Source organism: Oenanthe melanoleuca, chromosome 8, assembly GCF_029582105.1.
Source record: "Oenanthe melanoleuca isolate GR-GAL-2019-014 chromosome 8, OMel1.0, whole genome shotgun sequence".
In the NCBI taxonomy this organism is placed as follows: domain Eukaryota; kingdom Metazoa; phylum Chordata; class Aves; order Passeriformes; family Muscicapidae; genus Oenanthe; species Oenanthe melanoleuca.
In genome coordinates this window covers 22,042,207-22,064,685 of record NC_079342.1, presented here as the reverse complement: position 1 = coordinate 22,064,685, position 22,479 = coordinate 22,042,207, and the positions used below count along the sequence as shown (strand labels likewise).

Here is a 22,479-nt window from a genome sequence, read left to right as displayed (position 1 = left end):
CACCTTTCCCACAGGTGGATCTGGCACCATCCCTGTCCTTAGGAATGGGGAAGGGGAAGGAGAAAGTGGCAGGCCAGTGACATGGCGGTGGGGCCACGGGCTGGGATTCCTTGCCTTTCCCACATTTCCTAAGGATAAACCCAGTTGTGCTGTCCTTTGCCAATGTGGTTGGAGTGTAGCTTTTAGGATTCCAATGAAGTCTCTCCTGAGCTGGACATAAGGAACCAGAAAACAGTGGGGAAAACAGGCAGGTAATGTCTCTGTGTCAGCAGATGAGCACAGAGTGGGAATCTGCCCAGTGGGTGGAAGGTGGCATCCATGGATTGGCTTTTCCTAGCAAAGTGTCTGTGATTTAAACTCTGCAATGGCAAAATTAAATTGTAGTTGTGCAGAAAATTCATAACCACAGGGAGTCCTGCTGACTCCAAGAGGTCTGTGTGTGCAGTAATGTGGGATTTGTGTGTCCTGTCCCAGAATGAAGCTCTGCTCAGGAATGCCCTGTTCTGCTTGCTGAATGTTCATATATTCCTCAGAAATACAGAATTTTGTGTGATAATATTAGAGCAGATGTTAGTTTAATAGCTATTATCAGATGTTTCTGAGGGATTTGCCAAATTGGTGTAATTTGTAAAATTGCCATTTTAATAAGCAAGTCATGTCTAAGGGAATAGGAGTGAGCTTGTCCTGTACAGGCTCCAATTTTCAAAGTCAGGAAAGAAACTCACTAGACGCTTCACAGCACATTTGTTTTCCTGTTAAATTTTGGCTACTACCAAACATCTCCAATCTGATTCAGCTGATTATATTCCAGTCAGAATATAAAAGAGTAATAATAATTTTTTTATCCTCATCAGATCCCTGTGGGGTGTCTTGGATTGTCACAAAAGCAGGACAGTATTAACCTTTGGTATTCTGATCATCCATTTTTGTCTTTCAAGCTGCTTTATTTTACCCTTAAACCCTCTACACTGGCTTCACTTGTTCTTATTTTGAGGTCATTTATCCAGAAGAATATCAGATAAACTTTCCTGGTTTGAAGCAAAATTGAGGAGACCGCAGATATGAGTTGCAACCTTATTGCACATACATGAAATTAAAGACAGACCGTGCAGAATATTCATTCCTTTGTAGATAAACTGCTTCTCTCTGTAAATTTAAGGTCATAATTAATTCTATTTCCAGATAATTAAACCACTTGGAATGAATATATGAATCTCAGGAAATACATTCTAAATCACCAAATACATTTTTGAACCAACTATTATTTGTCAGCAGGGGCTTTGGCATCTTGTTGCTGGGTTATAATTAACTAATACTATGCAAATACTGCTGCAGAGAATGGAAAATGACTGATTTGTGTTTGAGGGCAGCTTGTGACAAAGGCAGCCAGCACATGCAAATATTAATTTGCAGGAGTGTGTGAGATGGCTCCTTAGCTCCATTAGTGATTTGAACAATATCAGGAATTCCTTCTGCAGCCTCCATCTAGATGGGCTTTTCAGTATCAATCACCATAGCAACAACCACTGGTGGGAGTGAGGCTGCAATTCCACTGCATTATTCCCTCCATGGGAGGCCTGTCATTTTTTCAGAGCAATGAGCTTCAAGGTCATCTTCATTTACCTCCATCTCTTTTGCTGTCCTTCCTGGAGGGCAGCTTTCCATGGGAAGCTTGTCCTTCCAGGCACAAATCCGTGCTTTAAAGACTGGCATTTGACAGAAGATCTGTATGAAATATTCAGGTATTTGGTAACCAATTGACTGCAGGCAAAATAAATAATTTAGACAGAATTAAACCTGAAAATAAATACTAGTTAAGCAAAACATACATACTGACAGTGCTGGTAACTGGCAGTTCCAACATGATCTACCCTGTCTGCACTCTGTGACTTCCTTATCCGTGGCCCAGCTCAGAGATTGGTTCCTCTGGGTTGCGGGAGCTGGACTTGCACTTGGGACAGAAATCCTGGGCAGATGGAGCTCAGAAATTCCGCCCCTCACCCCTGCTGAACTCAAATCCTAAATCTCAGAGCTTGGAAAAGTTTCTCAAGTCCAGCAGCCTCTCCTGGCAGTGTTGAAGCAGCCATGAATCAAACAGCAGATCTCTCCCTCCCTGATGCAAATGTTGGTGTGCACAAATCATCCTTTGCCTGCTCTAGAAGATCCATTATCAGATTTTTAAAAAAACATAAATTTTCAGACACATTTTTTTAAGTTGCTTTGGGGACAATGTCAGAAAAATACAGTGTACTAATTCATCTTATTGTCTTGTCTTCAGCATCAGTGGATGATTGCTGCTATCCACTTTACCACAAGTGTTGCCAAATAATTATCATTCTTTAAGCCATTCATGCAATTTCAAGTGGAAATGGCTCTTTTGGAGGAAAGATGAATTAAATACCTGAGTCTTACTGAAAAGCTATAAAATCTTTAATTTTATAATCTTTAATTGCTAGAGACTATCAATTTACAGCAGTTATAGTCCATTGTACATAATTCCCAGCTCCTGATAATGATGGACATATCATTTATTTCATTTTTTGTTTCTACCCAGATTTGAGGATCCGTGCTTGATATAGTTGTCCATTGTAGAAATGTTATGTGCAAATATATATTTTTTGAAATTACAGTTTTTAATGAGCACTCTGTATTTTTAGAGAATTCTACATCTTGAGAGCATTCTGCTTTTTTTCTAAAAGCACTTAAAAAGCATGTGGCAGAATTATCTGAATTTTTGGTGTCATGCCTGAGCTAAGGTTGTCCCTGCTGCACCAGACTCTCACTAAAGCCTCTGGTTAAATCCTGGCTCTGGGCAAAAGAGAACCAGCCAGTACTGAAATACTAACTCCACAACTGCAATCTCTCTGATCTTCTGTTATTTTATTATTTTTAACTTCCTCTGTCCCAAGGCTGCTTCTGCTGCACTCTCCTCAAGAGAAGTGACAAGAGTGCAGCTGCAGGCTGTGAGGCAAAAACTGTGACAGTTGTGCTCTACAGATTGGCACATAGCACAGGGCAAAAATTAATGCAGAATACCTCTGGTATATTTTGTCTGTAGGCAAAATTACATCTACATAATCATTTATGTGTGATATTTTACTTCCTAAAACTGTGAAGTACCTTTACACATTACAGTGCTCTACAGTAAACTGATGCTATAGTTATGCTTTGAAGGCTGTTGATTAAACACCTTGTGACAAACATTTGTAACATTTCTTTTGGGATCACTCATGTTTGAAGTAGGTTTTGCACCTTAGAGTACAACATTTATTAATTGCTTCTGCGCTAAAGAAAGCAAATTATTATTTGACTGCTTGGTCTTGAGTGACTCAATCTACAATAGGACAGGTAGCAAATTTGGAGAATGCAAACAAATTGCTCAAGACAAAAGAAACCCCAGTGATCATTTAATTACTGTTGGCACGTTTTCTACTGAAATGCTCTGGAGGCAATGAAATACTGTGGTGATGGGACTGCGAGGTACTCTGACAGATTTGTGGAAGGCGATGTGAAGTAAAGTGTCCCTGGGGCTTTCCTGCCCCGTGCCCATCTCTGCAGGTGCTGTGCAAGATAACTCTGGTGCTTTATTTCCTGGGCACTTGGCCGCGGTGCCAGGCGGTGCCACAGAGCCCGGCAGCAGCAGCGGCTCCGCCCCCCGGGCTGGGAGCTGCAGCCTTGGCCTGACCCTCCTGTGCCCAGAGATTGCAGCTCTTGGGGAGGATGAGCAAGGGTGAGAGCTGTTGATGCTCTCTGCCCTCCCATGGCAGCAGCAGAGCACATGGGAGGGGTGGATGGAGCTCTGCTGGAGGAGGTGTGTCCCAGGAGGAACTGTTTGTGGAGGTGGAGAGAGTAACAAACATCCAAACTGCTGGGCTTGTTTGTGGGGAGAGAGCTTGTGTCTCTAGTGCTGGCATCGCACTGAACTTAATATTTAAAAAGAAATAAAATAATCATGACTATGCAATTTTTCTAGCTAGCAATTCTTATGCTTCACTGAGAAAGTCCTCATGAGAGGTTACAAAAGCTGAACTGCTTCTACTTCCTAGCTGTGATTGCCAGTAATTTTATATCTGTACTGGGATTTGTAGGTGCCAAGGAGGAGCTTTTGTGCAAACTTCCATTGTCTGTATCCCACTCCTATGTTTATCAGTCACTAATTTGCGAATGCAGCAGATTTCTGAAGGGAAATATGGACAAACAGGAGGAGGGGTGGAGGTGGGACCAGGAAAACAACGAGGGGAAAAAGAGGGGCTCATTACAGTTGGTGGAAAGGAAATTTATGCACATGTAGAATGTGCAAATCATTACAATCTTGCCCAAACATTAGGGATCAAAGAACTATGCAAGAATTTGTTCTCCGATATGTTTCTGAGATTCATCAAAATAATGCCAGAAAAGCAATTTCTTCTCCTCAGCCTTTATCTGTTACAGAAGCTGTACATAGCCATAGAAATATTCCTGTTTTCCTACTACCATTTTAAAATAGATTGGTAAGATTATAACTGCTACCTTGAATTTCCACTTTCTGGAGCAACGTTCCATATGCAGTTCCATATAATGGCTCCTCTGAAGACAGTGTTAAGTTATATAGCTGGGTAGTGATCAGTAGGGTTAATAGATGATTTCTAGTTATGGGGTAAGGATAGAAAAGTCTGCTGAATGGAGATAAAGAGGAGAATTTGGGTGATATTCAGAGCATTTTAATGGTGTCAATTTTGCCATGCAATAGAGGAAGGTTTTTAGATGCTTCTCCACCAGACTGTGCTTGTATTTCAGGTCTTTATGAGAAGGATTCAGCTCCTAGCATTAGTTGTCTGATCTCAGTTCCTTCTGTTTGGAGGGGAGGAACTGTGGCTGTTCCAAGGGACAGGTGCCTGTTGAGGACACCTCAGTATCTAAAATTCCAAGTGCAGAAGGAGCCCAAGCAGCTCCTTTGGTGCCTTGCTCTGGTGTGTTTTGTGGTTGGTGTCGAGTGGGGCAGCTGAGATTCTCTTTAACCTTTCTCCCTGCTGGAGGGAGCCTGGGTCCCGGCCAGGGCATGGGAGCATTGCAGCAAGGAAGGCAATCCTTTCTTTTGTAATTAGGTGGATTGCTGTGCTTTGACATCTGGAAAACCTGGGAGTAAATGGCACAGAGCACAGGGCAGGAGGGGAGAGGTATATATATATATATATATATATATATGTGTGTGTGTGTGCGTATGCGTTTGTGTGCGTGTCTGTGTATATTCATGTTTTGATGTAGAATGAGAGGCTGCTTCGGTTATCAAACAGAGCCCAGCAAGTTTGCCAGGCAGAATATAATTAGGAATCTGTGCAAGTGGACATGTTCTTAATTGCTGGATAAATACAGCTTTATTCTCAGGTATAAACCAGACATAATACTGCAGTAGAATCCCACTGAGCTCCTGTCACTGGCTGAAATCTGGGATATGACAGGTTCTTTAGAGGGATTCTGCTGCTTTCCAGGTGCAATTGCCATTGCAGTGATTGGTACTATCTAAACTGTGTGGTCTAATGTAGGGACTGCAGATATGCCAGTAAGTAGTTCTTCTGAAGACAAAAAAAATTTCCAAGAGCAATGCAAAAAAAAAAAAATAAATAAACTTATTGTAATCTATATGCATTTATATTTATTGTACTTGTAATTTATCAAAACCATAACTTCCCTGTAGAGGGCTGAAACTGCAGAAGAATAATTCTTTTCTAAGTAACTACCTCAAAGTACTTACAGAGAATTTCTTCCCTTGTTTTGGTTCCCCCACGCCTTGATGGAATAAAGTGACTGCGAACTGCACTTTTTTGGAACACCTGAAAGTTTAATTTGAGCAGGCATCTCTGGTTCAGCTGTCCATTAGGCTTGCAGAGGAGAGTGCTCCACTCAGCTTCTATCTGACAAGCACCTCATTTGTATGTTAATGTTGAGTTGTGATTTCCAGGGAAGGCATTCAGCGTGTTGTAAAGGGCCTTACTAGCAGATTGCAGCTAAATTGATGCTCGACTCACTAAATATTTACCCTACACATCCCACTTAATATGTCCAAAACCAGGCATACTGTGAAATCCTGAAACCTGATTCTGTGCTTATGAAAGTCAGGAAGCCTGATAATGTCAGCGTGGAGCCAAGCGGAGCCCTGGCGCTGCCAGCACAGCCCCAGCCTCTCTCTGCAACCTCCCTCCCATTCCCATGCCCATTCCCATTCTGTGCTGCTGCTCCCACCCGGGACTCACCTGGCTGCTCCTCAATGCCAGGAAAGCGCTGCCCCCGCTTCTCTCACCCTGAGTTCCCACAGCCCTGCTGCCCCTCCTTCTCCAGGGCTGCCCCTGTCCCTAGAGGATGCATCCTGAGGCACAGCTGAAGAGCGCTGTGTCCTCAACAGCTCCTTGCCACGTAGTAACCCCTGGGAGAAATGTTTTGGGGTAGTACAGCTGTGGTAATGCCTTTGTGCCTTTGCACTCAGACATCCCTAATGTGCTAAAGCTGGGGCAGCAGTGAGGGCTGGGTTGGAGACCTCCCAGCTCACCTGTTTGTTTTTATTCCCAAGCCTGTTCTCCCAACGAGTTCCAGTGCAGTAACAAATCGTGCATCTCCATCATCTTCGTGTGTGACGGTGACAATGACTGCGGGGATGGCAGCGATGAAAGGAAGTGCTCCCCTCTGACCTGCAACCCCAACGAGTTCCAGTGCAACAACAGCATGTGCATCCCGGAGCAGTGGGTGTGCGACAACCAGCCCGACTGCGAGGACCAGTCGGACGAGTCCATGGACAGGTGTGGCTACGACGCCAGGGCGCTGAACACGTGCGCGGCCCACGAGTTCCAGTGCGGCAACGGAGAATGCATCCACCTCAACTGGAAGTGTGACGGGGACGAGGACTGCAAGGACAAGTCTGACGAGCAGGACTGCCGTGAGTGTCTGCAGGGCTGGGCCCAGGGCTCTCTGGGATGGGGAGGAAGGGCCAGGAGGCTGCTGAGGGCTCTGTTTGAAGGAAGGCTTTGATGTCTGACAGCAGCTGTGCCAAACAAGGAGCGCTTGTGTCCCACACAACAAGGCTGGGTGCCCAGCCCAGCAGGGTCAGGTGCATTCCACACGCCTTTTGTGCTTTTTCCTTGAGAATCCATAGGGAGGTGTAAGAGCTGTTGGATGGTACTGAGCCTCAGAAAAAATCTGTTTCACTAGAAAGACAAGGAGTGAAAAATGGGAAAAATGTTCAAAGCCCTCAGGCTGCATGGTGGGGTCACAGCCTGGAGGTTAGAAGCTGCTATACTAAAGGGAATATATGATCACCAGAAAAAAATAATTCATTTTCTACCTCTGAAGTTGGAGTATACTGAGCAAGGCAGTCAAGAGTAGTACCTCTGAAGAATCCAGTTTGAAATGCATTTTGAGCTTGGCTTGATAAAGGCACAGAGCTAATAAATAATGTATTTCTTTTCAGCTTGCTTTATGCATTTAACATGCTGGTGTTGGTATGTGTGATATTTTGAATGTTTCATCCATTTTTAGCCACTAAACTGTTCAAGCTGGTCACTTACCTGAGGAAGGAGAGAGAAGAAAACAAGAGCAAAATGTTTTGCTAGAATATTCATAATGACAAGATTGAAATTAAATATTTACATACTGTTTATATTTAGCAGCTCTGACATTGGGCCACCTCTGGGGAGGAAGGCAGCAACCAGCTGCAAACCCAGGGATTTTTGCAAGGTATCTAAGAAAAGTCATCACTTTTGCCAGCAACATCTTTTCATACCCATGACAATGCTAAGGCCAGGCTGGTGAGCAGCTGTGTGGGAGAGCCCTTCAAGGAGATGGGGATCACAGTCTCTTCCAGGCAGAGAAGCAGATATAAATTCAGTGGCTTCTTTAACAAGAGGAGGATGTAGTGGATCCTGGACACCACTTACTATTTGCAGGACAGCAGGGGGGATGAGCCACAGGTTACCCTGGAGCTGCTGTGCCTTTAAAATAGACAAGGACTCTTTTAAGAGAGACAAGAGCTGAATAGGGGAAGCCTAAAATGTTCTGTTGGGAAGAGAGCAGCTTTGGTTGCTCTTTTTCGGGTACAAGGCTGTCAAGCCCTCCCAACGAGGGGTGGGATTAGGTAGGCTGTCTTTTCTTTCATCTCCAAGAAGGTGCTACGGTTGCTGACAGAGCTCTTGGGTAGCAGGTACCCAGGCAGTACTGCCAGGCTCTGAAGGATCACGGGGACCAGGGAGTCAGGAGAAAAAGTGGCTCCTGCCTCTGTTTCAGGAAAGCCATACAGAAGCACAGCTGCTGGAGATGGGCTGCTAGCTTGGGCAGCCTGGGTGGTTTGGGGCAGTCCTGTGCCTGTGTCCCCTCCAAATCAGGAGACAGTGCCAAGGGCACATACAAAAGTGAAGAACTCGTGTCTGGTACAGGGGACTCCAGCAGAACTGATCTCTGTCCCAGGGGATGCATCCCCTGCAGTGACAGCAACCTGAGAGGAGTTTGGACAGCTCAGGACAGGGAAACAGAGGGAGAGTGCCTTTCTATTGCCAAGTGGAGAAAGAGTGGAGCAGCTCACTGATGGTGCTTTCTGATGGAATGCTTCTTAAATTTCAATCCCTGTTCAACTTGAAATGTCTTAAGTCTTTTACAGGCCCATTTATTTTGACATTTTGCTGGGTGAGAGGAGTGGGACTGTGCCCATGTACCTTCCTGAGGCAGAGGGCCCATTGTTCCCCAGCCTCTTTCCTTGGTGTGACAGGCACCAGCCATGTCCAGCTGAGCTCAAACTGCCCAGCCATGAGGCCTGAAGGAGCACAGCTCTACCAGCCTCCCTGAGCTGCAGAGCAGTCTCAGCCAGCAGCACTTCCAGAGGCACCAGAGGCAGCTCCCAGGGCAGAGGACGCAGCTGGACACTGCTGCAGCACAGCACGGTGCTGACAACCAGTGGAGAAAGGGGGAAATGTGGCAGAAATGACTGGAGAGAATTCTGAGATTTAGCACAATGAGGGTCTCTTTCCAGAAAGTCTGAGTCCAACACAATGTACAGTTTGTCTGCCTGCAAGAAGCAAGCCTATGAGCTGATTCGGCTGCTTTCAGTGGATTGTGAAACAGTGAGATTCAAAGCCCCATTGTTTTAGCTACCTCAGTGCTCCTGTGCACAGAGTACCTGGTTCTGGTTCTACCCCTGTGCCACAGCAGTGTGTGAGCTCATGGCCGTTCGCACTGCATGGATGGGATTCTCTGAGACAGCAACCAGAGGAGGCCTTGCAGCACCGAGTGCTCATGTAGCTGACGTGTTGGCTGGGTCAGAGCCAAAATTAATATGGCCATCCTAAATGCAGCTGCTGCTGAGGTGCACCTGCCTGCAGTAAGACAGGGACACTGGGAGCTCTGGAAGCTCAGCATCACTGCTCATCTCTTGGACTAAAGAGTTTCAGGGTCTTTATGATTCTTTTCCTCTCCAGAAATTCTGTTTGATATCAGTATCATGGGGCATGCAGAGAGTTACAGGTGTGTGCCCTTAGCAACAGGGATGGCACACAGGCCCCTTGGCTGGACCTGATTAAAACTGCAGATCCCACATCTTCTCTTGCAAATGGGGCTTGTGCAGTATAAACAGAGGGATGGGAGCTAATGCTTTAAAAAAAAGTCATGAGGCCATCACCTGTCATTCGTTATAAACATTTTGGATTGGTAAATGAGTAGAGCAGAAATGAAGGGTGACAATTGGTGAACAGGTTTTGGCAGCAAGACAGCAAATGAATAGGAGGGAATGAGTCATTTCAGGAAAGCTGTGTGAGAACATTGGGTGGCTGGGGGTTTTTCCATAGCATATATATTCAAATATGTATATATGTATATTTATAAAATTAACATTAGGTTAGATTTATTAGTCTTCAAATCTGGAATGGTATTTTAAGATGTCCTTTGTAACTTGCATTAGGGCATCCAGGAGGGAGAATAAATAATGCTTACAACTGACAGCAAGAAAAGAGACCCCTCGAGACCTGACCTCACACTTTCGTGCCTCTGTCTCCCCATCTATAAACTGGGATTGATGCATTTTGCAAATGTTGGGATTTTCTTTTTTGAGGAGGAAGGGAAAAAAAACAGGAACCAGAAGAAACTGAGGGTTTGGAGTCTGGAATATACCTGCTGAGTTTGAGCAATGCAGCTTTGTGCCCAGGATTTGTAAATGGGAAGTGTGTCTCTTTGAGGGTGCTTGTTAATTTGGCAAGGCTTTGGTAATTTGTTTTGTATTTCTATACAAATTGTATACATTGTATACAGGGCTTTAGTAATTTGCATTTGATTTGCAGAGGAGATGACTGTAAAACTAGTGAGATTTCACTGATATAAACCTTTCAAATTAGTCACAGCAATTTTCTGAACATCTTGTGCAAATGAGCAGCACAGCTCTTCCCTCTTCTTGGATTATTGCTTTGCCTTGGGAATGGCCTTAATGGGAACCTGCTGTCAGCTCTGCCAGGGGGACTGACATGGGTTAGTGTCTTGACTTCAGGATAACATGGAGTTCTCCTGAAAAATGCAGAAAATAGAAATGCCATACATGCATTTTAATGCTTTTGTAATCAGTAAGAGTCATTATTGTAGCTGCCTTTTCTAGATGTCTGTTGAGAGGTTCAGGGACTGTTCCTTGAAGGTCTGAACTTCCACAGCTCTGGTGGAATGAGAAGTGAGCCAGGAAACCCATCCTGGTCTCCAAACTTCTGTCTCTTTGTGAAGCAAAGCTTTGTGCAGTGGAGTACAGCCCCATATCTGTGTTTTGCAGTCTCTGTAGCAACTGAGCTAAGAATTGTGCTGTCATTTTTCTCAGTCTTGTGGTGCTTGTGCAGCATTGTCTTTGCAATTCCTACAAAATTCTCCTCCATTTTAGGATTAGAAATCTTTCTGTTCTTAGCATTTAGCTATAACTGCTTTTGAGAGGAACTTTGAAAATTACAATGGAAGACAATTATAGGTTTTATAACAGCTGTCTTCCAAATCTGTAGCTGTTGTCATGCAGATTGACTTGATAAACTGGAGACCTGTTTTCTGCTCCAGAAAAGACAAAACCCCATTGGCTTTAATTACATGTTACACTTCTGTGTGGGGTTAATATTTATAGTCAGAAATGGAGGACCATCCTAGCCTACCTCCACACATAGAAGTTGCTTCAGAAAAGGTCAAGCAAACTGGTTTTCAAGTTAGGGGTGAAGACAAGAAATAATTATGGCAAAGGAGTTTTCAGCGAGGCAACAGGAAAAGCCTTGCAGTGGCCAAGGTTCAGCTTGGCAGAAGTCAGGGTTTTCTGCAGAGGAGGGTACTTCCTCCATGGTCAGGGCTTCCCCGGGCAGGTGGCTGTACATGCCAGGAACAGTTTAAGCAGAAGTGACTCTGCCTTCCTGTAGGAGTTCTTGGTGCCACTGCCAGACCTGTGGTCTGTGACTCTCCCAGACCACGGCTTTGTTTCTTTCCCTCCTTCATTTTTCTGCACTTGGTAGAGCAGCAGATCCCACATGCTTAGTTTGGAGCTGCTGTCCCAGATGTCCCACTGAGATTTCCCATTCCTGTACCTGGGTTTATTAGCTGAAACGTGGCAGCACAGCTAGTCCCATAACTGTGTTTATTGCTTGGGATTTTTTTCTCACTTTGCAACTTTTTATGAATGTAATGCATATGGCTTTCCTCTCCAAGGAGCAGTGCTATTTCCAGACTTTTCTCATGTGAATACTGTGTATTTCTAACGATAGGATTTCTCCCTTCCCCCACGAGCCCTGCAGTTGTGGCTTTTCCAGTCTCTGGTGCCTTTTGCTGGCTGAAGATGCACTAGAACCAAGTCCAATGAAGCAATTGTTGCCTATAGGAGCTGGAACAGAGATCACACAGAGTTAGGGGAAATAAATTGAGTATTTATTGAAAGGCCTCTGAAGGACACACCCTGGCAGCACCAGTGCCACAGCGTGGCCCCTGCCCTGCCTGAGTGGCTCCAAGGTGGATGCAAAAGAGGGCTTGGTCACATGATTTCACATTTTTATAAACTTCAGTCCATTTACATATAGGAGTCAGCCATCCAATTAATAGTCTCAAATTGTAAGGTGTTATCTTCCTCTTCTCCTGGCTGGCCTGCCCTCCTCTTTTCACGTTGTTTATTCTTAGGGCCTGGAGTTTGAAGAAACTGTCTTGAGTCCATAGCTGGAATTGGACTATTTTGTCTTCACCACCCTAAGCACAACGGAAAGCATACCCAAGCAGAACAGAAAACTCCAAACTTAAGGCATCACAATCATGAACTGGGATCCTGCATCCTGCAGGATGCAATCACCAATAATGTGGAGTCTTTGGGCAGCTGATACTTTATGGTGTTGATGGGCTCCCTTCATGTCTGCAGCTCTCCTAGGTTATCTGAAAGCAGTCATTTTTATATTAGAATTAGTTTGTCAAATTGTGCAGGGCAGTCTGCAGACAGCTCTCACCTCCCATGTAGTAACACCAGTGCAGGCCTCCCCTCACTACTCAGAAGCAGTGATTTTCTGTCAGACCACACCAGGACACAATCACATGATGGAAAGGCTGGAATCAGGAGCTCTCCAGGGTGTGCTGCCTTAATAGGATTTTAAAAATACATCCAATGGGCCCCTGAGAAGGAAGCTGCAAAACGTGTCCCAGGAATGAGGAGTCTGTTTTGCCAAGCTGCCTGTACCCTGTGGAAGCACAAGGCTGCTTCCAGCTAGGGAGGTCTCTCATTCATTCTAACTAAGGGAGGGAAATATGACTGCTTTTAGCACGGTCAGTGAGGTGTCTGGTTTGTATTTTCCCCCAGCTTTGCTATTTATCAGATCTGGTTTGAGTCCGTCATAATCTGACCTGGACAAATGAATTTGAGGCATGAAAACTGGGCTGATATTGTGAAGGTGTTTAGGGCTGGAAACCCCAAAAAACACCACGGTGCAGTGGAGCTCTTCTGCCTTCCAATGGGCTGTTGGCTCATGGGCATTCAGTAACCTGATGATTATGTCTCATTGCTGCCTTCATTGCAGCTGTGACCACACTGCTTTGGCAGAGTCACTACAGGTCTCTTGCTTGGACCTTAGCCCAACATGTTTTGAAATGTATCGGAAATGTAATTTTTTCTGAAGGAAGGAGAGCTGAGGAGCAGTTGCCTTTGCCTACCCAGTGTCACTGTACACTCCCAGCTAGAAAGCAGCCAGGCCTCAGAACTGCCATGCTGCTGGGAGTTTTGCTGTTTGCTTGCTTTGTTCTGTGTCACCTGAGAAGCTTCATTGCTGGCACTGGGTCTGTTTTGACTGGGTGTCCTCATATCGGCTTTGATGCTGTTTTCCCAAGGATGTAGAGGGTGATCTGGGACAGCAGAGTGGCAAAGGAGAACAGTGGTGGAGGCAGCTGCTGCTTCTGTTGCTTTGGTGGAAGCAGCCAATTGACATTTGCTGACAGAGGTTGCAACCCAAGCAGTGTGAGAGGGACGTGGCTGATACATACCACACAGATGACTGAGTTCTGTGTGGCTGATGCTTGAATTTGTTGTCTTAAAGCTCTGGTGACCTGCCAGCCAGATGAATTTCAGTGTGGTGATGGGACCTGTATCCATGGAGCAAAGCAGTGTGACAAGGTGCACGACTGTCCTGATGACAGCGACGAGGCTGGCTGTGTCCAAGGTGCGTACAGGTGCTCCTCTTACTCCATGGGTTGAATCTGCCAGGACTGTGTGGCCTCTGGAAAGGGAAGAGGCCTGTGCTGCTCCTCTGGGCTGTGCCAAGCTGCTTCCTGTACAGTTTTAAGCCATTCTGGCAGTGGGATTGCTTGGGAGAGATAATTGCTGACCAGGCAGACTGCGTGACTTGAAAAGTTCTTTGCATGATGCTCAGGCTCAATGTTCATTTGCTTAATCCTATCCCATTTCTAATGGCACCCTCCTGAGCTTTATGTCAGCCTGTTTGTTGTCACAAGACTCATCTAACTTAGTTGCTTTCCTTTCTTGCCCAACATGACAGAGTCAGCATGTGAAAGTCCCAGCAAGTTTCAGTGTAAGAGTGGAGAGTGCATTGACGGAGGCAAAGTGTGCGATTCACATAGAGACTGCAGGGACTGGTCTGACGAGCCTCTGAAAGAATGTGGTACAGTACTTGCCTTCTACATGTTGCTCCTGTTGTAACTGCTTCCCCTCTCCTCCATCTGGTGCTCACAGCTTTGAGTGTAACCACATGTAGCTGCTAATGCTATTTCTCACTCTGCTCCTCTTTCCTTGCCTTTATTCTCTCATCACCCTTCATATGAATATAATTAGTAGCTTAGTCTGATCATCTGTAAGTTTGAACTGTGCCCTTCTCCACTCAGTTTTTATTCTTGGAGAGATGTATGAACTGAGCACAGGACTAGGAATGAGGAATTCCCCCTCTCCCTAAATACTAGTGTCCTCCACAACACAGACCAGTTTATTTAGTCTCATTGCCTAAATTATATTTGAATTCTAAGATGATGATAATACCATAAAAATACAGCATTGGGAACATGCTTTGAATGTTCCCATGTAGAGTGGCAGCAACCCCTGAGAGAGGACTTCAGCCATTTCTGGGTGTAGTGGTTTTGGTTGTACATGTTGTTGCTGCTTCCCTCAGCAATGATAGCAGGCTGCTCCCTGTAGCATCCTGCCAGCTCTGGGCTGTGGGAATGACAGGAGTCAGGGCTGTTGGAGCCAGGGGAACTGAGCCCAGGCCACAGAGCCATGCCCTTCTCCATAGGACAGCCCTCTCTTGCCTTTCCCACAAGCCCTGATCTGCATTACTCAAATACATTTGTTGTTTTCCCCAGTGCAGGGAATCCAACAGGCATCTCTTTCCAGGACATCACGGAGCTCAGTGGCTGCCCCTTAAGTAACTCCTGTTCAGGAAGAACTGTCAGTCTCTCCCTATTTTAGACCAGGAACAGTACGTGCATGCCTAGTGAAGATGCTCCTGCCTCATGCTTCCTGTGTGCCCTTGCTTTTTCCACTAATCCACATCTCCCTGTTTCTCTGAGTGGGTGTTGCAGTTGTCTGTCTGTGGAGGTCTCCCAACAAAACTGGCAGCCTGGTTTGTCATAGGAGACTGGGCAGTGGCACAGCTGGGCTGATTATCAACTCAGTGGTTGTGGTGCCATGATTGGTGCAGCCCTGGGCTGGCAATGAGGTGTTGTCTGAGTTGGGAAGCAGAGAAGAGCCCCCGGGGGAAGGTGTTTCTTGAAGGGTAGAGTGCTGTGAGTTGCTGTTGACTGTAATGCCCCCACACAGGTCATCCCCTGAGGAAGCAGAGGTGCAGGACACACTCCTCAGCTCAGTGTGTCTGTCTGCCATGCTGAACTCTGCAGTGCCCTCTGAGAGTCCCCCTGAAAAGCACTACAGAAGGCAGGACAACACTTGGCTATTTTAGTCCAACAGGGAATATACTGCTGAAGTTTAGGTGAAGAGCAGCAGCTGCCCAGGGTCCTCCTGCCTGGCTCCTCCTCAGCTCCTCTTGAGAAGTGCAGCAAGTGAACCAGCACTTGATTTACAGCCCCTAAATCCATTCCACAGAGCACCTCTGAAACCAAGGGAATCACCTGAGTGAGAGTTTGCTTGTTAATCTAAAGAGCCTTTGTGGTATTTTGCAGAGAGCAGTTGTGCATGTTGATCACCCAGTTTACCACAGAGCCATGCAAGTGGAATATGGAGATTTCTGTCCATAAATGTCACTGAACAGTGACAACACACAGTGGCACTGTGAACACCTTCTTGGAGCCTGGTGAACTTGCTCCATTGATTATGTATTGGTATCTCTATATGTACGTGCTAGGAAGGTGAAAGCATCCCAGAGCTGAGATGGATTCCTTCTGGCATGGTATTTTCCCAGTCTTACTGACTTAATTGAGTTGTGGTTTCCATTTTCTTCCAAAAGCAATGGTTTAATGGCTCTGCTGTGCTGCTCACTTGCAAGGAAGCAAGAAGTAAAAGATAAATTAATAATTTGCCTTTAAATTGCAATATAGACTGGAGCAAATCAGTTTTCCTTGTTCTGGTGAGTCCACTATCCCTGAAATCCCACAGCTCCTGTTCAGCAGCCGTCCTTAAGGAGAGAACTTTCTCTTGACCTTTTGTAGGTCAATTACAACAAGAAAAAATGTTTTCTCTGACAAAAAAACAGCTTTTCTCAACCTCTCATTCAGTTCTATTTTCAAGGATCCATTTATTCTGTTTTTCATTTCCACACTTGAGAGCAGGATTAGAGAGGTGGCCTTGGATTAGAAAAAGCCCCAGGACAGGATGGGGGCTGTTGCTTCATAAATTGCACACTGGGGCTGCTGGGGGCTGCCAGCAAAGACTGTTGTGGGGGACTTGTTTGTGGGAGGACTGTATCTCAGTGCTAATGGAGTATCTCTGACAGACTGCACTTCAGTGTTTCCTGGAATTTTTCACATAGATCATTCTTTGGAGCTAGATGGGAAAATAGTACAGTATTTCAAAATAGCTGGCCCCTGGGAGATGAGAGTCCCCCAGCATGAATTATTAAACTCAGAGAGACTGTTCAGAAAAGTCAACATGAACCAGCGCCTGGGGAAGGAGGAGTATGCTGGAGAGAGCCCTTAGGTCCCTTGGAAGTTTCTCACATGTGGCAGAACAGCTCAAAGCAGCAGCTCTCTGATGGGATGAGATGCAGAGACTCACATATGCTGTATCCCCAGGGCTCCCCATTCATTCAGCCACTAGCATTGAGTCCAAATGATCCCCCAGCATTGGTTTGGAATAATAAAGAGCAAGAAAGTGATACAGTGGAGGCTTCCAGTCTCTGAAGGCACTTGTGCTCTATAGGGCCAGTCCCAAAACTGATAGAAATGGGAAAGTTTCTGAGGAAATCTCTTAATTTTATTCAGTCTCACAACTGAAAGCCCCCATTTGTCATAGGTGATCTGTGTATCCCCTGCAGGTGTTAATGAATGCTCGATGAACAACGGTGGCTGCTCACACATATGCAAAGATTTGAAGATTGGTTACGAGTGCGAGTGCCCGCCTGGATACAAGCTTCTGGATAAAAAAACGTGTGGAGGTAATTGACATGCAAACAGCAGTCCCTTGTGTTTCACCATAGAGAGACGTGATTGTATTCACTTGAGCATTGCTCCATCACAGATGGTTTGATTTCAAGTTATTGATGGGTTTCAAACACTCCTTTCAGACATAGATGAATGTGAGAATCCAGACGCTTGTAGCCAGATCTGCATTAATTACAAGGGAGACTACAAATGTGAGTGCTACGAAGGATACGAGATGGACACCCTGTCCAAGAACTGCAAAGCTGTAGGTAAGACAGCGCCACAGGCACTAAAACTCTGCTTGCTCAACAGCACAACTCCGATAAGAAAACACACTCGCAGGGCTGAGGCAGGGGAACGGAAACAAAAGGAAACACGCAAAGCAAGCAAAGACATTTCACTGAGAGCAGCACAGAGCTGCTGCAGCAATAGCAGATGCGTCTCTAGGCAAGAACTACTGATCATGCAGATCAGAATATTTTAACAGTGTACAGAGCAAGATTGCAGTCACTACTTGGATGTTTGAAGCTGAAACTAGAAAAGAAAGTCTCTTGACAGGTGCTATTGAAAACAGCACAGCAAAAACATTCAGTGGTAGTAGAAAACATCCTGATTAAAACAGGGTAGCTGAGCCACCCCTCCACCCTCCCACCTGTAAGTCACCAAAATCTGGCCCAGGATTTTGCTCTGAAATGAATTGAAGATGAGGCCATTCCCCAGACTTTTGTTTGTGGCTTAGCAGAACAGGCCATCCAAGCGCCAGTATGTGTCCAGGGACCACAGGGGTGCCTGTGGGTGACAGCCCTGCCTCTGGAGCAAGTTTCCACTTCCTTCCAGTGTAGTGTAAAGCTTCTGTACAAACACAGCTATCAGTGACTGATAGTTCCATTTTTGTTTGAGAAATGAAAGCTGAATCTAGCCCTTGGGACAGCTGCTGAAGTGATATATGTGCTGATTTTCTGTGGTAGGCAAGAGCCCGTACCTGATCTTCACCAATCGCCACGAGGTCCGTAAAATAGACCTGGTGAAAAGGGACTATTCCCGTATCATTCCCATGCTGAAGAACGTGGTGGCACTGGATGTGGAGGTGTCAACAAACAGAATATATTGGTGTGACTTGTTCTACCGAAAAATCTACAGGTAAGGGGCAAGAGAGGATGTGTGTGTTGGTCCCTTCCCGAAGCTGCATTCCATCTGTATCCCCTAAAGCAGTCTAGATAGTAGTGCAGGGTACAGGGCACCTGGGTGCTTTTCTGCCCCGATAGGATTATTTGTTGTGACCCAGACTTGGTAATTTTTTTTAATTGATAAAGACATCAGAGGCTTCTGCAGTTACCTCTTTGATTATACAGGGTGACTTTTCATCAATGGCAAATCCTGCTGCATTCATGCAGTTAAATGTAGGCTCTTGTTTCCTGAACCATGGATACTGCAAAGCAGGGCCGAGGCTGCCACACTGTGAGTGTTGTATGGGAGAACCTGGCATCTGGAAGCACAAAGCAGACAAATGGTGGGAGCAAGGAGGCAGCAACACAGACACAAGCTGCTGCCCACTGCAGTGTCTGGTAGACTAGATTTAAATTCACAGCACCTGACCACAGTATACTTTCTGTAACTCTCATTCTCACTCCTCCTTCAGCTGTTTTTATGGCATCCATCACAGTTATTATGTGCTGGCACTTGTGTGCTTAGCCAAAAGAGCATTTCATTTATGTGCTGAAAATCCCCGTGTATATTCTGATTTGCACAGCTATTGCAGCCTCTGCAGAGGTGCGCTCTGGATTTCAGCTAATGATCAGGCACAGGCTGACTGGTGCCAGGCCTGGGAGCCAGGCCAGGGTTTCTACAGGCTCTGGTAGCTCCCATGCCCTGCAGGGATATTTGCCCAGGCTATGCTGGGTATTGACCACCAGTAGCTGGGCAGGTACCCTGAGGGGCCTGTGAGGCTCTGAAAGTGGGGGGATGGTCAGAAGAAAGCTGTCAGCACTCACTGGATCTGTATGGGCAAGGGGTGAGTTCATACACAGAGAATTATCCAAGACACTGCTCCTGCAGCTCTCCAACAGCAAATATGCTGGGAGTTCCTGGGAACAAGCAGCCTGTGGTTGAGGCTATTGCAAGATGGAAACTGTGGTACAGGAGATAATTGCTGTCAAGAGATCCCATCTTTCATAATGGTCACCTCACTTGCCTTCCCAGATCCTGTCCTGTTAAGGTGATGTCTCCTTTGGGGTGTCAGATCTTTTACAATATTTAGTTATTGGGAGAAGTGAAATGTCACCTGTACTTGAGCCCTTCCATTGTGGAAGCTCTTGGCTTTCCCTCCTGTGCAGGCACAGGCAGGAAGCAGGGAACAACTGTTCCACTGGCAAGGGATTACTTGGCCTGGAGCCGTGCACTGAGAGCACGGGGTTCTTGTCATGCTGAAATACTGGAATCCTGGGAGCACTGTCAGATGCCATGGAGCCCTGAGGTGCCATTCCTGTGGTGCTGGATCAGAGACAAACCAAAACCATTCCGTATCAGGGAAGATGCAGCAATGTGCTGGTCACCCAGGCTGACTCTGCATGGCCATTCCAGCCCTGACTGCAGACTGTAAAACTGGGAGGAATTCCTGAGTTTCAGTTCCAAGGCTCTAATCTGATATTGGAGAACTCAGCTCCCATACAATTGACCTTCTCATTCCATGAGCAAAGACTGGATGGGCAGTGAAGAGAGGATGTGAAGCATCTTACAATTTCAAATGCTTGGGGTGAGGGGCAGAAACTTCCTGCTGTTTTATAACTGCTTTAAGATGTACTGAGTTATTCTAAGAGCCAGACTAAGCTTCTACAAACACTGATGCAAACTCAGAATAACTAATTTCAGTTCATTCAGCAGAACTGGTATTGAGAGCAGAATCAGCCTGTGTGGTTGTGGGAGCAACATTCCAGTTATTTATGAAACATCCATGTGGAGTCTGCTGCCTTTCATTATCATTTTGAAAGATTTTGAGGCTGCTACTAATATTTAGTGAACATTTTGTTTGTATCTAGTGAAATCACTTGCCAAATAAATGCAGCTTCATGAATTCCTTTGATGAATCATAATTATCTACACAGCTCCTAATTCTGTGGTACATTTAAGCACATTTATTGCATGCTCAGTTCAACTCTGTTTCGCAGAGCCCTGGAGATTATATTTTTAATGTCCATAAATCTCACAAATCAGTGCTGTTGAAGTTAACACGCCTGAAGTCGAATGTTTTCCTGAATTGTGCAGTTATAGTAGGAAGCAGGTAGAACAATGAAATGAACAGTTCCCTACTGTGGAAATGCTGCTGTATGGGAATGGGGAAATAAGAGGCTGCAGGAGAAAGCAGCAGGTTGCAGGAGCACCATAAGGGGGTTCCTGTGGCAGCCACGCTGCCCCTGGGCCCAGCTCTGGGAGCTGTGTGGGATCCCTGTGACCTCCTGTCCCCACAGCGCCTACATCGACAAAGCCAGTGACACGGCCGAGCAGGAGATCCTGATCGACAGCCAGCTCAACTCCCCCGAGGGACTGGCCATTGACTGGGTCCACAAGAACATCTACTGGACAGACTCTGGAAACAAGACCATCTCAGTGGCCACTGCAGATGGGAGCAGGAGGAGGACACTTTTCAACAGTGACCTCAGTGAGCCCAGAGCCATCGCTGTGGATCCCACACAGAGGTGGGTGTGAACACCACAAACACCCCTTTGCCAACATAGACATTCCAGTTGCCTTTTTGCCCCTCTGTCAAACTTGGGGTAGTTTCATCTCACCAGGACTTCATATGCCCTTTAGGATATATCCTGCAATGGGAGTTTATTTAACTAAACCTTGGCAAGGTCCCTGCTGTTAAAGACAGTTCAGGGCCAGTTCCTGTGTTCAATGGGCCTGAGCTGGTCCTGGCACAGAGGCTGTGCTGGGAAATGAAGTCTGTCTGACTTGTGTTTGGCTATTTGGATGAGTGAATGCCAGGTACCTAACAGGCGCAGCAGGAGAGTTTTCAGGGGTTAGTTACTAGGGTGAGATGCTGCATTCTGGGTGCAAGTTTTGTGGCAGATTACCCAGTGGGGTTCCACCAGCAGAATTAACTGCTATAAAAAGGAGAGAACCTTAGGGCACCTCCTACTGCAATCAGCAGTGCAGGTTTCTTAACTGGAGTCCAGATTATTTCTTTCTTACCTCTGCCTCTCTCAGGTTCATGTATTGGTCTGACTGGGGAGACAAAGCCAAGATTGAGAAGGCTGGTCTGAACGGCGTGGGGCGGCAGGTGCTGGTCACCGACAACATCGAGTGGCCAAATGGCATCACACTTGGTAAGTGCCCAGGCCAGAGCTACAGCACCCACTGGGGATGAAGGAAATCTGGCTTTACTGTTAAGCAGGCAAACAAAATTGTAAATGCTCAAAGGCATTTGCACACACAGATCCTAAACTGGTCTGTCACTATTGCTCACAAACATGAGTTCCCTTATTTTAGTAGCACAAACTGGAAGTCTTGCTGCAGTCAGAACCTCATACTCCAGGAGCCTTGAGTTGCCTGTCATTGTGCCTTAAGGGAAAAGGAAATTTTGGGGGAAGATGCAGAGCTGTGACAGCCCTTCAGAAGTCTGAAAAGCATCTGAGTCCTTGGTGTTAAATGTCTCTGTACCTGGGTCTGTCTCAGGAGCAGTGTAAGGATCCTGCCCTGGACTGATGAATGATGCACAGTATCAGGGAAAGGGACATGCCCTGCAGAACTCATTCCCTGTCACCATTCCCTGCCTGCCCAGCTGCTCAGGGCGAGGGGAACCCATCACAGGGCTGTGGTGGTTCTCAATGCCACACCAAGCAGCAGAGTGGGAAGGAGGTTTTGTGAAGCAGCAGGGAACATTCTGCTCTGTGTGTTTAACACTGTACAGCTGTGAGGTTCTGTGCTTGGCTTTGAAAATGCTGGCTGTGGCAAGGATGGAGGAGGAAATGCTGTTGCCATTACATACTGCTGAAGTGCTACTGCTGTGAACAAATAATGTTATCATTTAGTAATTAAGAAATTAATTAATGACTTGTTTAATTATATAACCTTGTTATGTTGGCTCTCATCCCCTTGCATTCTGTTCAGTGAATCCCATCCAAAATGAGGGAATTTGCTCAAAAAAGAGAAATGTAGTGCTTAGCATTCCAAATAATATTGGATCCTTTCTTCCGACTTACCTGCACCCTCCTCAAACCTGGCTGGTTGTGGTAGGACTGTCCCCACCAGCAGATTCCCCCAGCCTGCAGCATAAGAAGGGTTTCTGGGGCCAGGATTCTTCTTCACTGAAAATGTGTGAATCTCACAGCTCCCTCAGGTGTTTCACTGAAATCTTAGTAGTTGTTCTTTAGCAACAGGCCAAGGCCTGAACAACCTTGGGAAGGATGAAGCTTCTCACTCAGGCACTGATGGAGAGAATCTGGGAAG

General features: G+C 45.9%; 1 protein-coding gene across 2 annotated transcripts in view; it reads left to right on the top strand.

The window, feature by feature from the left end:
- LRP8 (LDL receptor related protein 8) overlaps positions 1 to 22,479 on the top strand; it is a 171,693-nt gene that overhangs the window by 140,237 nt on the left and 8,977 nt on the right. Inside the window, exons 5-12 of one of the 2 annotated variants that reach the window (XM_056497978.1) lie at positions 6,545 to 6,907; positions 13,524 to 13,646; positions 13,983 to 14,105; positions 16,926 to 17,045; positions 17,175 to 17,300; positions 18,000 to 18,171; positions 20,496 to 20,723; positions 21,238 to 21,356. In XM_056497978.1, coding sequence (XP_056353953.1) covers positions 6,545 to 6,907; positions 13,524 to 13,646; positions 13,983 to 14,105; positions 16,926 to 17,045; positions 17,175 to 17,300; positions 18,000 to 18,171; positions 20,496 to 20,723; positions 21,238 to 21,356 — 1,374 coding nt within the window. The remainder of the gene's footprint in view (positions 1 to 6,544; positions 6,908 to 13,523; positions 13,647 to 13,982; positions 14,106 to 16,925; positions 17,046 to 17,174; positions 17,301 to 17,999; positions 18,172 to 20,495; positions 20,724 to 21,237; positions 21,357 to 22,479) is intronic. The other variant, XM_056497979.1, reaches the window with a different exon arrangement.